This window comes from Capsicum annuum, chromosome 2, assembly GCF_002878395.1.
Source record: "Capsicum annuum cultivar UCD-10X-F1 chromosome 2, UCD10Xv1.1, whole genome shotgun sequence".
NCBI lineage: Eukaryota > Viridiplantae > Streptophyta > Magnoliopsida > Solanales > Solanaceae > Capsicum > Capsicum annuum.
Window position 1 is genome coordinate 31625401 of NC_061112.1, and position 14653 is coordinate 31640053.

The following is a 14653-nucleotide window of genomic DNA, read 5'->3' on the forward strand; positions in this document are numbered from 1 at the left end:
ATTCAATTAGCAGAAACTAAAACTACAATTTTTTTTAAAAATAAATCATGAAATGCATATTTGACAGAAAGATTAATATTATAAATATAATTCTATAAATTATTCAAATATTTGACAAAAATATATTCTATCAATTCTAACTGAAAATGAATGACATGCAATATAAATGACAAGTCAATACTACTAAACAAATAAATTAAAATAAACAGTATAACATAAATTCAAAAATCCAAAAAAAAAAAGTTAATATAATACTGTTATGTCAAATTTCAACATATCTTAAGTAAATATAACAAAAGAAAAGGTAAATATAAGTCTATAAACTCATTCAACAATGAATTATACTTTAATTCAAAAAAAAAATACTTTAATTCAAAAAATTAGGATAATAATACAATTATTCTCAATGAAGAAAATAAAAATATATCCAATTACTTAAAGCGAATGAAGTGAATATTGAAAAACTAGAAGGAAGAAAATATAACATAAATAATCTTCAATAAAAAATATATTTTAAAAATTTAAAAGTACAAAAATAAAAAAATAAATTTAAAATTAAAATAAAAAAGAAGAAATTAAAAAATAACTTTGTAACTAATTCTCACCTTCTTGAGAATTGAACCGTGTAAATAACCCACTTAGTTACACCAAATTCCTTGCTCATGAAGTACTAGATATTATTTAAACAAGTAAAGGAAAAGACATCAAAATCACTTCAAAGTATATTCAAAAAATTTAAAACACATCTAAATTATTAAAATAACCTGATGCACAACTAAATATGTAAATATAAATTTATTTTTACCTTATAAAGTGTTATACCTCTTTTATAAAATGAGGTATTCCATACACGCATGCCGCATTTGCACCACGTTAGTACCACATAAAAAATATAATAAATTTATTATTTTTCACTATTTCATAGATTTTTTTCTTTTCTTCTGTATCCATCACAAAACCTCTATTGATGACACCACCATAGCCAATTCAAATTATTAATTAATCACCATCATCAACTTTAACATTCACCAACAAAATTGTATCACCATCAATCTGTCAAAAAAATAAATTCGCAGTTAAGTTTTTTTGATAAGTTAAAATCGATCGTGCTTTATAGCTCCTGCTAAATACTAATAATCAAATTGTTCCTCCATAGCTATTTTATCCACCAAAAATATTATTAATTGTGAATTTGTGATGTGTTAGATAATGAAAATTGCATATTTGTGGAGGGTTAGATAATGATATTAATAATGTAATTATGATGAAGTTAATGGTGGAAGGCGATGAAATTGATGTTGATGGTAGTTGATGAAATTGATAGTGATGGGTCAAGTGACGAAGATATGGAGAAGGTAAAATTAGTAATAAATTAATAAAAATATAATTTATGAAGAAATTTAGTTGATAAAAAAAAAATTAAAGTAAAAGGGAACAATGTGTCGGGTGTAATTGTGTCAAGAAGAAGAGGCGTGGTGGTAGGGGTTGATGCACGAGGGGGTGCTGTGAAGAAGGAATGCGTGGATGAAGGTATTTTGATTTTTTAAATTTTTTTTGGCTCAAAATGCATCTATTTTTTATTTTGGTTATTACTATTTTTGCCACATAAAAAATTTATTTTTATATAAACCAGGTGTGTTTTAAGTTACTATATTTTAGATATTTTTTGATTTTTCAGATATAATTTAGGATAATTTTAATGTCTTTACCCAACAAATCAACATATCAAATTGTTTTAGTGAAAAAAAACAAATATGGCAGGGTATTTTGTTTGGTTGGCTTGTTGCCGCGGTAGCAGGTTATGCGCTGGAGGTTTACGCTGCTCCTAACAGTATTCAGGGCAAACCCTGGAACGTTCCCGCCTAAGCACAGTTTGTAACACACACTCAATAACCAGGCAGCTAAACAGAGATTCGTCCCGCAATCTTCATGTCTGCTTCCATCGAATTGGAGGAAGAGATTGAAGGAGACCAAATTGGCTCCAAAAATTATCGTTTCTCCAAAATCGGTACATCCGTCCCTATTCAATCCGCCGATGATTCTTCTTTTGATATCGAAAATGAATGTCCTCCTTTGCAGCCTTTAGTTGTCTCCGAACATTTTCGCCTTCTCTTCGTTGCCCATTCTAATGGTTAGCAGCGCTCAGATGCCTTTTCTTTATAATATAAACTTGCTGTCGGTATTCCATAGAAGAATAACCTCCTTTTGTTTATTTGATAGGGTTTTGTGTTGCGAGGACAAAGGAGGTTATGGCATCTGCGGAAGAGATTAAAGAGAAAGGTGCTGGTCCGTCTATACAGGAACTGAGTATTGTGGACGTTGCTATCGGAAAAGTATCGATACTTGCATTGTCTGGCGATGACTCCTTGCTTGCTGCTTGTGTTGCCAATAAAATCCATTTCTTCCCTGTTAGCGCCCTTCTTTTCAAGGTATTTTCATTAAACTTTCCACGGAACACCTCACACATGGGTCTAATTATGTATCACTTTCCTAGATAAAGGCCTCTAGGTTTATGGTTAGTGTATTCTAACACCTGCTTCTTGGCTGCAATTAATTTGGATACATTTTCGTGTTAAGTTGAAAAGGCATTGATGTGTAAGATATCAGTTCTATTCTGCAGTATCAATTTAGGAGTGATGAAAATTTGATGCCCTTCATTCTTGTTTGTATTGCTAATTAATAGGACCAAACACCAGCCTTTTCTCATTCTCTCAACGATTCAAGTATCATCAAGGATATGCAATGGACTAGAAAGGCTGAAAAGGCTTATGTTGTTCTCTCAAGTGATGGAAAGTTGTATAGCGGGGTTGGTCAAAGCCCCATTAAAGAAGTTACGGACAATGTTGATGCTGGTATTTTCCTTTATCCGTATTCCTCTTGATTATATTGAGGGCCTTGCTATCTGTGTTGCGTGGTATATTTTGCTTAGGATTTCCCATAAAAGTTTCAGGAACTGTCAAGGTCTCTACAAAATTGAAATAATACTAATTTGAGCAAGTTTCCCATTTAGAAATTTCTTAGAATTGGTTGAATTTTTTTGATTCAAAATATTCCATGCGGGCTTCTGGTCTTGATGAAGGCATAAAGCTACTCCACATCTATGAGTATTTTATTTGCAAAAATAACACCAATGGTCGGTTGATGGTATATGGAAGCACGTACGAGTGTGTTTCCCTGAGTTATATGAGTATACGGAAATGGATAAGAGTATGTTTCCCTTATTTATGTAGGGATTGTGGAGCTAATGAACACAATGAAAACATTTATATCATTTATAGACTTCAATTGCTCCAAGAACCATAAGCTTGTAAAAGAACTTGACTGATTTGATTCCTCTTCACTAGATCAAATATTAATGGGTTGGGTGTTTTGCTCTTGTCAGATGCTTCGTCTACTTTTTCCCTGCTGCGGCTTGTTCATTTTGGACACAGGGCCAAACATTAGGAGATCAGGAGCTATTCATTTTTTTTGAACATGGCATGCTACTTTTTGTTGTACTTCGCTTCTCCTAGCGCACTTGTTCCTCTTTCTTCCGTTACCTTACTAGTCTTTGTGAAATAAATTTGATGAGAAAAATTCACATATATTCATCGGGTTTTAGGAAGTCTCCACAAATGTCTTTTTGTTGGATAACACAATAAAATCCATCCACCACCATGTTAAATACCACAAAATGAAAAGTCAAGGGGAGAACATAGAACTTTACACCAATGAACTTACATGAGATACAATCTCTCAGAGGAGTCGGGAAAAAAATGAAGGCACCCACAAAGAACTACAAGTCCCTACAATACTGCCTTTTTAACAAAGAATTGATGGCCATAACTTGAAAGGATTATTGTACAAGGGTATGAAGCCCATGTTTCATATGCTAGATATAATTCACACCCTGAACATCTGAAAACATACACGCCTACGCGCTTGGAAGAAGCATGAGAGTACCCTTTAGAATGGATTCCGAACCACATGCACTTATCTTTCACTGCCTCAGCTTTGTTAGCTTTTTCTTTAAATCTGTACTCTTCTTGCTTGCTGGTTGGGGGTACTTTTTCTTCACTGTAACATTGACTGTACAAACTAGATGTGATTTTATCTCCTTAAAGCGAGACCCAATGATTGGGTAGAGACAAGTTGCACGAACATGGCTACCATTACGGTTCTTATCCCCCAATTCAAGCTTCAGCAAAGTGGAAATTACACCAAAACCCAATTAGGATCATCAAACGTTGCAGTGAATTGCTAAAGATATTAATGATGTGTCCATCATCCCATGAGTTTCTAGCATTTCAGTTGCCCCGTGGGAAGGAATGTAAATATCTCTCAGCAGTTTGATGTACCTTTGAGCATCAGTTTTCCTTATCTGGTTGCTACCTTCATTTGTGCCTCATATGCAATGCGTTTTCTTTGTCTGGTGATCCTCCTCAGACAGGAGCGAGAGTGCAAAGAACATGCCCAGGTCCAACTGACCTGATTTTGACTCATCTAAAACAGGGAGAACTTTCTGGTTAATGCATGCCTCCACAGCGTGATCATGTTCAGTGCACCTTCCAGTGTTATATGTAAATTGGAAAGGCTGCAAAGGAATTTTCTTTGGGATGCAGCGGATGGGGCAAAGAAGTTTCACTTAGTCCTTTGGGAAAATTGACATCCTCTAAACAGTGGGGAGGACTCGGGGGACTTGAAGGTCTTTAACAAATCGCTTTGGGCCAAATGGTTGTGGAGATATGGGATAGAGGGATGGAGGGAGGGCATTGACACTTGATTCTCTATGTTGGCTAGATGAACTATATTAATTTCTTACTGTCCGGTCTATGCTTCTCTCTTTGACACACCTCCTTATGCTCTGAGCAGGTTATCTAAATTTTTGTCTATTAGGGGAAAACACTTTTTTTACTCCCTTACCTACAAATGTGACTCTTTTATTGAGTCAAAACATGTCAATTCTTATTGATTGGTGAGTAGTGACAAGAAGATCCAATTTAGATTCTTTTTGTTTTGCCGTGTTTGAGTTATGTAATTAGCTGGATCACACATTGACTAAGATTGAAGTGTTTTGTTGGTAAATACCTTAGTTGTGGTGTCTAAATGAAAGTGATGGCAGTGGCAGACCCAGGATTTAGGGTCGTGGGTGTTCGGGAGGTCCGAGCACACATATTAACGCTCAAAGCTTTATAGTTCCGCCTGAAAACTAAAACACCCATCTATCTTCTTGGTTTACCAGATGCTTTTCTGAATCTTAGACCAATTTTAATACATTCTTTTATATAATTATACCTAGTATGCGTCAAATTTAACCGGTGTCGGAGCACCCTAAAATTGGCCTTAGGTCCGCCCCTGAGTGGTGGCAACTTTAAGCGATATGCGTTTGACCCTTTTTAATACTCCTCACTCTTCAGTCCCAATATATGTTTCATATGTTCCTTTTTAGTCTGTCCTAAAAGATGATGTACTTATTAGATTTCCCATTTTACCATCAATAAGATGATTATAGCCACACAAACTTCTATGACTTCTTTTAGACACAAGATTCAAAAATTACTCTTAAACTTCAAGTCAAATACTGCCACATAAATTGTGATGGAGGGAGTGTTATTTGTTCTTCTTGAAGCAGTAGCTTCATTCACCTTTCTCCGTAGCTATGTTGCTCAGACTCGGCTGTTTTGCCGCCGAACCCGTCTCGGCACGGTCAATCGATTTCGGTGACGTTGACCAAACTAAAGAAGAAATTTGAGGGGAAACATCGAATAATTAACCGACACCTAATGGGAAAAAATCTCGACCAACGAACACCGGAACAGAGACGATGTTGTCGATGTGCCGTTGCCGGAAATCATCGTCGCTGTCGCTGTAAATCATCATTGCAGTCGTCGTACCACCTCAGTCCTCGTCAGTCATCCGTTTCTCCCACCCCAGTCGACGTCAGTCATCCGTTTCATCCACCCCAGTCGTCGGCAGTCATCCGTTTCTCCCACCCCAGTCGTCGTCGGCGTTGGTCGTTGGACACAATGATAGTTTTTTTTTGGTCAAAGTGACGGTCTTTATTTATTTGTCTTGTTAATAACATATATTAACTCGTGTATATTAAATATATGTTTTAACAAAAAGTAAATTTTATAATAAAAAGTAAAAAACTTAAAACTTGTATACTTTGACACCACTGTGTCGATCAGTGTACTCTTACTTTGACAACGTTAGTTTAAATTCGTAATTATACTTATTTTTTATTTCTTGGTAAGTATCTTTATAACTCTATATTTATAATATTTAATTTTTGTAGCCGAATCCTCGCACCCGTATCCACACTCAGATTCGCACCCCTGAATCTGAAAATTTATATTTTGCCGAATCCGAGATCCGCACCCGAGTCCGAGCAACTTTGCTCTGTAGTATCAGAGAGCAAGAATTACTAAGTGACTGATGGGATAATTTACTTTTTTCCTTTTAAGATAAGAGGCAGGGGAATATGCTCGATAAGCTACATCTATTGAATTCTATGTGTACTGAGCTTGTACTTATTTAGCTTCATTATGTTGTATAGTTGGGTGGAGTCCGGATGGTGAGTTTATTGCCATAACAAGGAAGAATTTGGTTAGCATTCTATCATCAAACTTTGAGGAAAAGTTCAGCATATCACTATCATTTAAGTCGCTGCTTGATGATTCTAGTGTCAAGTACATAATTAAAGGTATATTATCTTTTTGTGCTTTTGGCATGTTGTTTCTTGGTATTTCAGTGAGTTGAGTACAAATTAAATCTTTTCAGGTTTTAACTTATGCATCCAATTCTAGTATAATGCTCTTGCTTCATATATTTCAGTAGTAGGCTTCAGACATTATGTTGCTTTTTAACTACTTCTATTTAAAAGAATTAGGTAAGAAACATCTGTGGGGGTCTATCGGAAACCGCCTGTCTACCTTACCTTTGAGGTAGTGCTACAGATTGCGTACACGTTACCCTTCCCAGACCTCACTTTGTGGGAATATACTGGGTATGTTGTTTTTGTTGTTGTCGTAGGTAAGAAACATCTTCAGGAAGATGTAACTGAATGGAGAAAAATCCTTTCTACTAGTTTAGGTTGTGAGATGAGTGATGTCTGTTGTTCACCTGAAAACTATTTTTTTTGCTGAATCTATAATGCTTTTTGTTAGACATGTTTGAGGTTTTATTTTCTATAGATTTCTAGCTTTGTAGGTCTGCTATTGCCCTGAAAACTTTCTTGTCTAGGTGAGAGCTAACCTGTGTTCGGTTAAAGTCTGTCTATATGTAACAAAAATGGACTTGTTTGAAAAGAAAGAAATATCAACATTATTATGGATTTAACAATGTTTGGAAAAATTGAATTTGTTGGAAGAGCAGGAGAAGGAAGAGAAGACACAAGGCTTGGAACGTGGTTCCACTCGTGTTGATGTGGGTGGTGTGGGGAGAGAGGAATAGGAGAGCTTTTGAGGGGGTAGAATCTAGATTTTCGCAGTTGACGAGTAGCCTCCGTCCCTTATTTTCTTTTGGTGCACCCATAGAATACCAAGTTGTAGAGATTGGGTGGAGTTTGTAGAGAATCATTTATTATTGTAGATTCTTTACATTTTGGTATACCCCTTGTATACGGACAGCTTTTTGGCCATGTTTATGAATGAAAATACGTTTACCTGATCAAAAAAAAAAAAAAAAAAAAAAAGAAATATCCATCAAGTCCATTGCTAACTCCATAAATACAAATCCAAAATGTGGCATTGTTGAATTGGAACTTCTGCGATAACTAAATTTTTGCAATAACTAATGAGTAGGCTAAATATTTTGTCACTAAAGAATCAAAATAAGGGAGTTGAGTGGAATATTTTGAATCACAAGGTAGGTTAGTGTTATTGATGCTGTAAAACTTGTACCTTTTGTGCTGTTATAATGTTTACTTATCTTTCTTGATGGCTTGTTACTTCTGTATTGTTCATAATATATTACTATTGTAATAAATTTGTACTATTCCTATTAGTTTTTCTGTACTGTCTGCAGTGTTTTGAATTTTTACTATTTTTATGTTTTTTCACATTTTTGTATTTTGCTTATAGAGTTAACTTTCTGGAGGTTATGCTTTGCGCCTTAAAGATTACGCCACAACCATGCTTGGTATAAACTCCCAGAGGCTCGCCTTTGTAACACTGTTCAAACTGACTAGATTTTTAAAATGGTTGAAAAGCCTCTGCTTCTTAGGTTTTATATCTAGTTTAAAAATTGGATCTGATGTGTAGTTTTATTTTTCTTGGTTGTTGCTAATGAATTTCTGCTGATTCAGCATCAGTTGGTCAATATTTCATATCATTAACCTATCTGTAGATGTATTATACTTATACTGACTGTTGTTTGAATTAGTGGATGTTGTCAGATGGATTCGTCTTGATTGTATTATAATTGGATGTCTTCAAGTTAATGATGACGATAAGGAGGAGGAAAATTATGTGGTGCAAGTCATCACAAGTGAGAATGGAAGAATAACTAATGTAAGTGGATAATTTGAATTGCAGAGAATCTAATTGGAGTTACTGTTGTATTTCATTGTTCATGTTTTGACGCACGTTCTTTAGTAGAAGAGTTTGCTATAGTATCCATCTGACTTGTGGTACATTTTTAGAAATCCAAGTTGAGAGATTTGTCCAAATATCTCTTATGTAATTGGCTAGCTGAGTACCTATAAGAAAAAAGTAATTGGCTAGATGAGCTTTTTCCTATGAGGCCTGTTATAATGTCAACTTGGGGTGATATAGTGAAGAAGTCCTTCGTGAAGTGTGTTTGCTGTTGGGCTTCAGAGAGCTTAGCAAAGATGTCTTTAGTGTAGGGGTTGTCCCATTTTATGCTCAACACTTGGGTTCTATTTTTGTTTATGCGTTGGATGTTGTTTTTATTAAATTTGTTCTTTAGCCGTGTGTTGATAAGGGAGTTTTATATAATAAAATTGGTTGGTAAACATCAGGTTAAATCCTGAGGCAAAAAATCACTAGGTGGTTTCACCCAATGTGTCCAAGCCTTGATAGATAGGGTTACCTTGTATTGGTTTTGGTGGGAGGTAGTAGATATCCCATGATTTAGTCGAGGTTCTCACAGTGTTAAACAATGGCGAGCGCCGTGTCGCCAATGGTGAGGTGAGGTGAGGCAGTTTCGCCATCTGCCTTCAGGGGATGCGACCTGTGAAAGGCGATGCTGAGGCGAGGCGAGGCGCTAAAGGCGACACCTTTTTTTTTTTTTTTTTTTTAAATTAGGGTTTTAGAGTAAAAGTTACTTTTAGGCTTTTATTTCCATTTTGCTTTGACTGCTATCACTGAGAGGCGACTGTGAATGCGATGATTCCGGTAATTGGTAATCGTTTCTCTGTTTTTTTCTTTTTCTACTTTCTTCATCTTATTTTCTCCACTGGTCAGTTGTTACTCAATAGTCTACTGGTTTCTTCTTCTTGATTTTTTTTCTTCTTCTTCCACTATAATGAAATGTAGGTTGGACTTGAAGATTATGAAAATCTTGAAGAAGAATAAACTTTAGGTTCGTTTTGGCCATAAGAATTTCACTTTTTTCTGGAAAATTATTTCACTTTAGTGAAAATTGGGGTGTTTGGCCATGAGAATTCCAAATTATTTTTGGAAAAATGAACAAATTTTTACTTGTTTTAACTTTTTTCCAACTACAGTTTCAACTTTATTTATTGTTACCAGTGATCCCATTTTTTTTTAATTTCTACAAAAACACCCCATTAATTTCATCCAACAACTGGAGTTAAAATGCCTAACTGTTTCCCACTTCTTCCTACTTCCATCGATAAAAGACCTCAAAATTGAAGACAACTTCAATTTTTTTCTTCTTTTCAAAATCTCCTCATAATACAACGAAACCTTAGTCCATCCATTCTTGCGACTCTTTATGCAACTCCAACAACCAAGACAACATTATTGTCTCTCTCACATTTGGTTTGTATCTTATAGGTAAATTGGTTAAATTGGGTGATTTTGATAGTTTTTAAAAATTAAGGGTATAAAATTATATTTAAAGTCTTTCCATAAGTCTAAAATTTTCTTTTAAAAAGACATGGCCAAACACAACTTTAACTCTAATTCCAACTTTAAATTTTTTTAATTTTCATAGCCAAGCGCCTACTTAGAGTTTTAGAATTGCTTGTTTTATGGATTGTTGAGTGATTCAGGTTCTAGACTTATAGTATCTACTATATGTTTTTAGTATTTGTTATTGAGATTTTGATTATTTATGTAAAAATTAAAATATTTAATTTTTGGTATTAATTGTCGCTGCACTTCCAAAAGGCGCTTGCCTTGCTGCGTGGCAAGGTAGAGTCTTGTCGCCTTTTGTCACCTTTCGTCGTCCAGAACACTGGGTCCACACAGACAGGCCTAAACACCAAGGTTATAAAAACAAGGGGTAGTAATTCCATGATTAGTTTGCTTTTGAAATAGCACTTGTTCTTCACTATCAATTCATAACACTTCATTTGATATAAATTTGAGCAATCTGGAGAGAATGGTAAGCATTAAAGAGCTTTCCAAAAAATTTTGAAGATCTCAAGGTCATATGTTATGTTAGTTCAAACATAAAATAGCCTTTTCCTGGACTAGACATAAGTTGTCCTAGAAAATTATGGCATAGCTGCAGCCTTTTCCTGGCGTGATTTCAAGTTTAAATATGTCCATTGTTAGAGGCTTTTTGGAACAAAAAGGTTACAGCCATGTTGGACCATGCTCACCTAAAACTCTAGTTTAGATCACTCAGCGTGGGTTTTTAATTTGTTGTTGTGAGAAATAATGGAGAAAATATTATTATTGAATTGTGTCTAAATTATTACATTGAGACCCTATTTATAAACGCTACATTAGGCTCTTTTTCCAACTAGAATTTCATATACTATTCCTATTCCTACTCCTACTCATATTCTAACACTCCTCCTCAAGCTGATGCATACAACTCATATGTACCAAGCTTGTTACAAATGTAATTAATATGAGGACCAGTGAGGGACTTTGTGAAAATATTTGTAAGCCGATCACTCGATTTCATAAATTTTGTAACAAAATCTTTGGATAATATCTTCTCTCACAAAGTGACAATCAATCTCGATGTGTTTAGTCCTTTCATGAAATGCCAGATTTGATGCAATTTGAAGAGCCGCTTGATTATCACATACAAGTTCTATTTCATTGACTTCTCTAAATTTTAGTTCTCTCAGCAATTGTTTGACCCAAACTAGCTCACAAGTTGTTGCAGCCATTGCTCGATATTCTGCTTCTGCACTAAATCGAGCAACCACACTCTGTTTGTTACTTTTCCTGGACACCAAATTACCTCCTGCTAAAACACAATATTCGGATGTAGAATGTCTATCAGAGGGTGATCCTACCCAATCAACATCTGTATATCTAATGATATGCTCATGGCCTCTATCCTCAAAGAGTAGTCCTTTACTTGGAGATGACTTTATATATTGCAAAATATGAACAATTGCATCCCATGACTATCACAAGGGGAAGTCATAAACTGACTTACAACACCCATAGGAAAAGAGATGTTAGGTCTAGTCACTGTGAGATAATTCAACTTTCCAACCTATCGCCTATACCTCCCAGGATCATTTAGTGGCTCCTCCGTCCTGGTAGAAGTTTAGTATTTGGATCCATATGAGTATCAATGGGTCGACATTCCATCATCCGCGTCTCCTCAAGAATGTCTAAGACATACTTGCGTTGAGAAATAACAATACCTGATCTGGACCGAGCCACTCAATACCTAGAAATTATTTCAATCTACTGAGGTCTTTAGTTTGGAAATGCTGAAAGAGATGTTGCTTCAAATTAATGATACCATCTTGATCAATACCGGTGATAACAATATCATCAATATAAACCACCGAATAAATGCACAGATTTGGTTTAGAATGGCGATAAAACACTGAATGATCAGCTCCACTACGAATCATGTCAAGCTCCTGAATTACTGTACTAAACTTCCCAAACCAGGCTCGAGGGGACTGCTTCAGACTATAGAGTGACCTGCGCAATCAACATACAAGACTACTAGACTCCCTCGAGAAACAAAATCAGGTGGTTGCTCCATGTAGACTTCTTCCTCAAGATTACCATGCAGAAAAACATTCTTAATGTCCAACTGATAAAGAGAGCAATGACAAACAACCGCCATAGATAAAATAAGACAGACTAATACTATTTTAGCCATGAGAGAGAAAGTGTCACTATAATTAAGCCCAAATATCTGTGTATATCCTTTGGCAACAAGATGAGCCTTAAGCCGATCAACTTGACCATCTGGACCAACTTTGACTGTATAAACTCAACGGCAACCAACAGTAGATTTACCTATAGGAAGGGAAACAAGCTTTCAAGTACCATTCGTATGTAAAGCAGTCATCTCATCAATTATGGCCTACTTTCATCTTGAATGGGAAAGTGCTTCACCTGTAGTCCTAGGAATGGAAATAGAGGACAAAAATGATACAAAAGCATAATGGGGTGATGATAGATAATGATAACTCAAGAAAGTATAATGTGAGTTAACATTATGAGTGGATCTTATACCATTTTGAAGTGCAACTAATTGGCTAAGAGGATGCAAGTCTGCAACAAGAGCATCTTCAGGCGCATGACATGAATCATTTGGGATGAATCATCTGCAGCTGCAGCTGGAGATGTAGAAGTCTGTAGATTCCTCAAAGGTTGGTGTGGGTAAGACTGGAGGTATGGGTAGGACTTCAGAGATATCAAGATTATCAGAAGATGTATAGTAAGGTTGAAATTCAAAGAATGTGACATCGGCGGACATAAGGTAGCGACCCAAATTAGTTGAATAACCTCGATACCTTTTTTAAACTTGAGAGTAACCAAGGAAGACATATTTGAGAGCACGAGGAAATAATTTGTCTTTTTCTGGGGCTAAGTTATGAACAAAACATGTGCTCCCAAAAACACGAGGGGGAATTGAGTAGAGATGTGACTGAGGAAATAGTATGGAATGGGGAACCTGATTCTGAATCAAAGATAATGACATTCTATTAATGAGATAGCAAAATGCGAGGACTGCAATGCAGCGGAACATGAGATTCAATATGCCTATTTTTTCTTTCTGCTATACTGTTTTGCCGAGGGGTGTATGGACATGATGTCTGATGAGTCATATACTCCTGAAACTAGGAGGATAAGCATTCTAAGGTATTATCACTATGTAAAGTACGAATAGAAACGCTAAATTGATGTTGTATTTCAGCATAAAAACTTTTGAATATAGAAAATAATTCAGAACGATGTTTCATTAAAAAAACCCAAGTGCATCTTGAAAAATCATCAATGAAATTAACAAAGTAATGAAATTCTAAGGGTGAACCGACTCCACTTGGACCCCAAATATTAGAATGAACTAATGAGAAAATAGATTCTGAACGACTCCCAATATTACGTGAAAATTTAGCACGGTGTGTTTTCTAAGTTGATACGACTCACAATCTAATGTGGATAAACTAGGCACCATCTTTTGTAGTTTGGATTAAGCCTGTCAGGGGACCGGAATCGGACCAGTGTAATCGGAATAGGGTCCTTTTTGTCGGTGTCTTGTACCGGAACCGGTACTACCGGTACCGGTACTGGTCTACCGGAACCGGTACTGAGTCTACCGGAATTTTATAGTGTTCCGACCCGGTCCGTTGGTTACCGCTTCAGACTCAGATCGGACAGGGATCCGAGTTTAACTGTTTTTGGTTTAAATTATATTTATTAACTGGTAAAGTTGGTAAGGGGAGCCTTGGAGTAACTGGTAAAGTTGCTGCCATGTGACCAGGAGGTCTTGGGTTCAAGCCTTGGAAATAGCCTCTGGCAGAAATGCACGGTAAGACTGCGTATGATACACCCTTGTGGTGGAGCCCTTCCCCGGACACCGCGCATAGCGGTAGTTTTAGTGCACCGGGCTGCCCTTTTTTTATATTTAAATTATAAAAACAATTTTTTTTTGAACTTAAAAATAACATTTTATCTTCTTAAAATTTATGGTTTAATAAAAAACGTTTTTTTTGAACCTTATAAAAATTTATAAGTTTTTGACTTGTAATTTTTTTTTTTTCAAAAACTTGTAAAAAAAGTATTAAACTTGACTTATTGAAATTTTATAACATTTGCTTATAAGAATTTATAGAACTTTTTCTAACTTATAAAAAATTATAAGTTTTTGAGTTCTAATTTTTTTTTGTTCAAAAACGTGTAAAAAAGTATTAAACTTGACTTATAGAAGTTTTATAACGTAAACTTATAAGAATTTATAAAACTTTTCCTAACTTTATAAAGTTAAACTATTAAAGTTTATTTTTTTCAAAACTTTAAAGTTACTAATATAAACTTTATAATTTTATCCAAGTTATTTATAACATTAATTGCATTAAATAAAAGACATTTTAAAATAAAATTAAGGTGAATAGCCTATATATTTATTCAAAGTTCTTGCGTTGTACATGTATTACAAATATTAAAAGAGAATCTTATCTACATAACTATCTTCTAGGAAGGGTTCTGTTTGAATTAGATCTCTGCTCTAGTATCTTATTAATATCTGTAATGTCCAAAATGTTCTAGTTGTAACTTAGCTATTTCTTCGGTGGACATATTTTTCG

At 35.2% G+C, this 14653-nt stretch overlaps 1 protein-coding gene across 6 annotated transcripts in view; it reads left to right on the forward strand.

Annotated features, from left to right (window-relative positions):
- Positions 1-969: 969 nt before the first annotated feature.
- LOC107858421 (nuclear pore complex protein NUP214) overlaps positions 970-14653 on the forward strand; it is a 50756-nt gene continuing 37072 nt past the window's right edge. For 2 of the 6 annotated variants that reach the window (XM_016703068.2, XM_016703069.2), the window contains exons 1-5: positions 1681-2131; positions 2221-2429; positions 2684-2852; positions 6539-6685; positions 8365-8492. In XM_016703068.2, the coding sequence (XP_016558554.1) occupies positions 1930-2131; positions 2221-2429; positions 2684-2852; positions 6539-6685; positions 8365-8492 (855 nt within the window). In that variant the 5' untranslated portion in view covers positions 1681-1929. Of the gene's footprint in view, positions 1531-1680; positions 2132-2220; positions 2430-2683; positions 2853-6538; positions 6686-8364; positions 8493-14653 lie in introns of those variants that run through there. The other 4 variants (XM_016703067.2, XM_047405592.1, XM_016703066.2 and 1 more) reach the window with 4 other exon arrangements.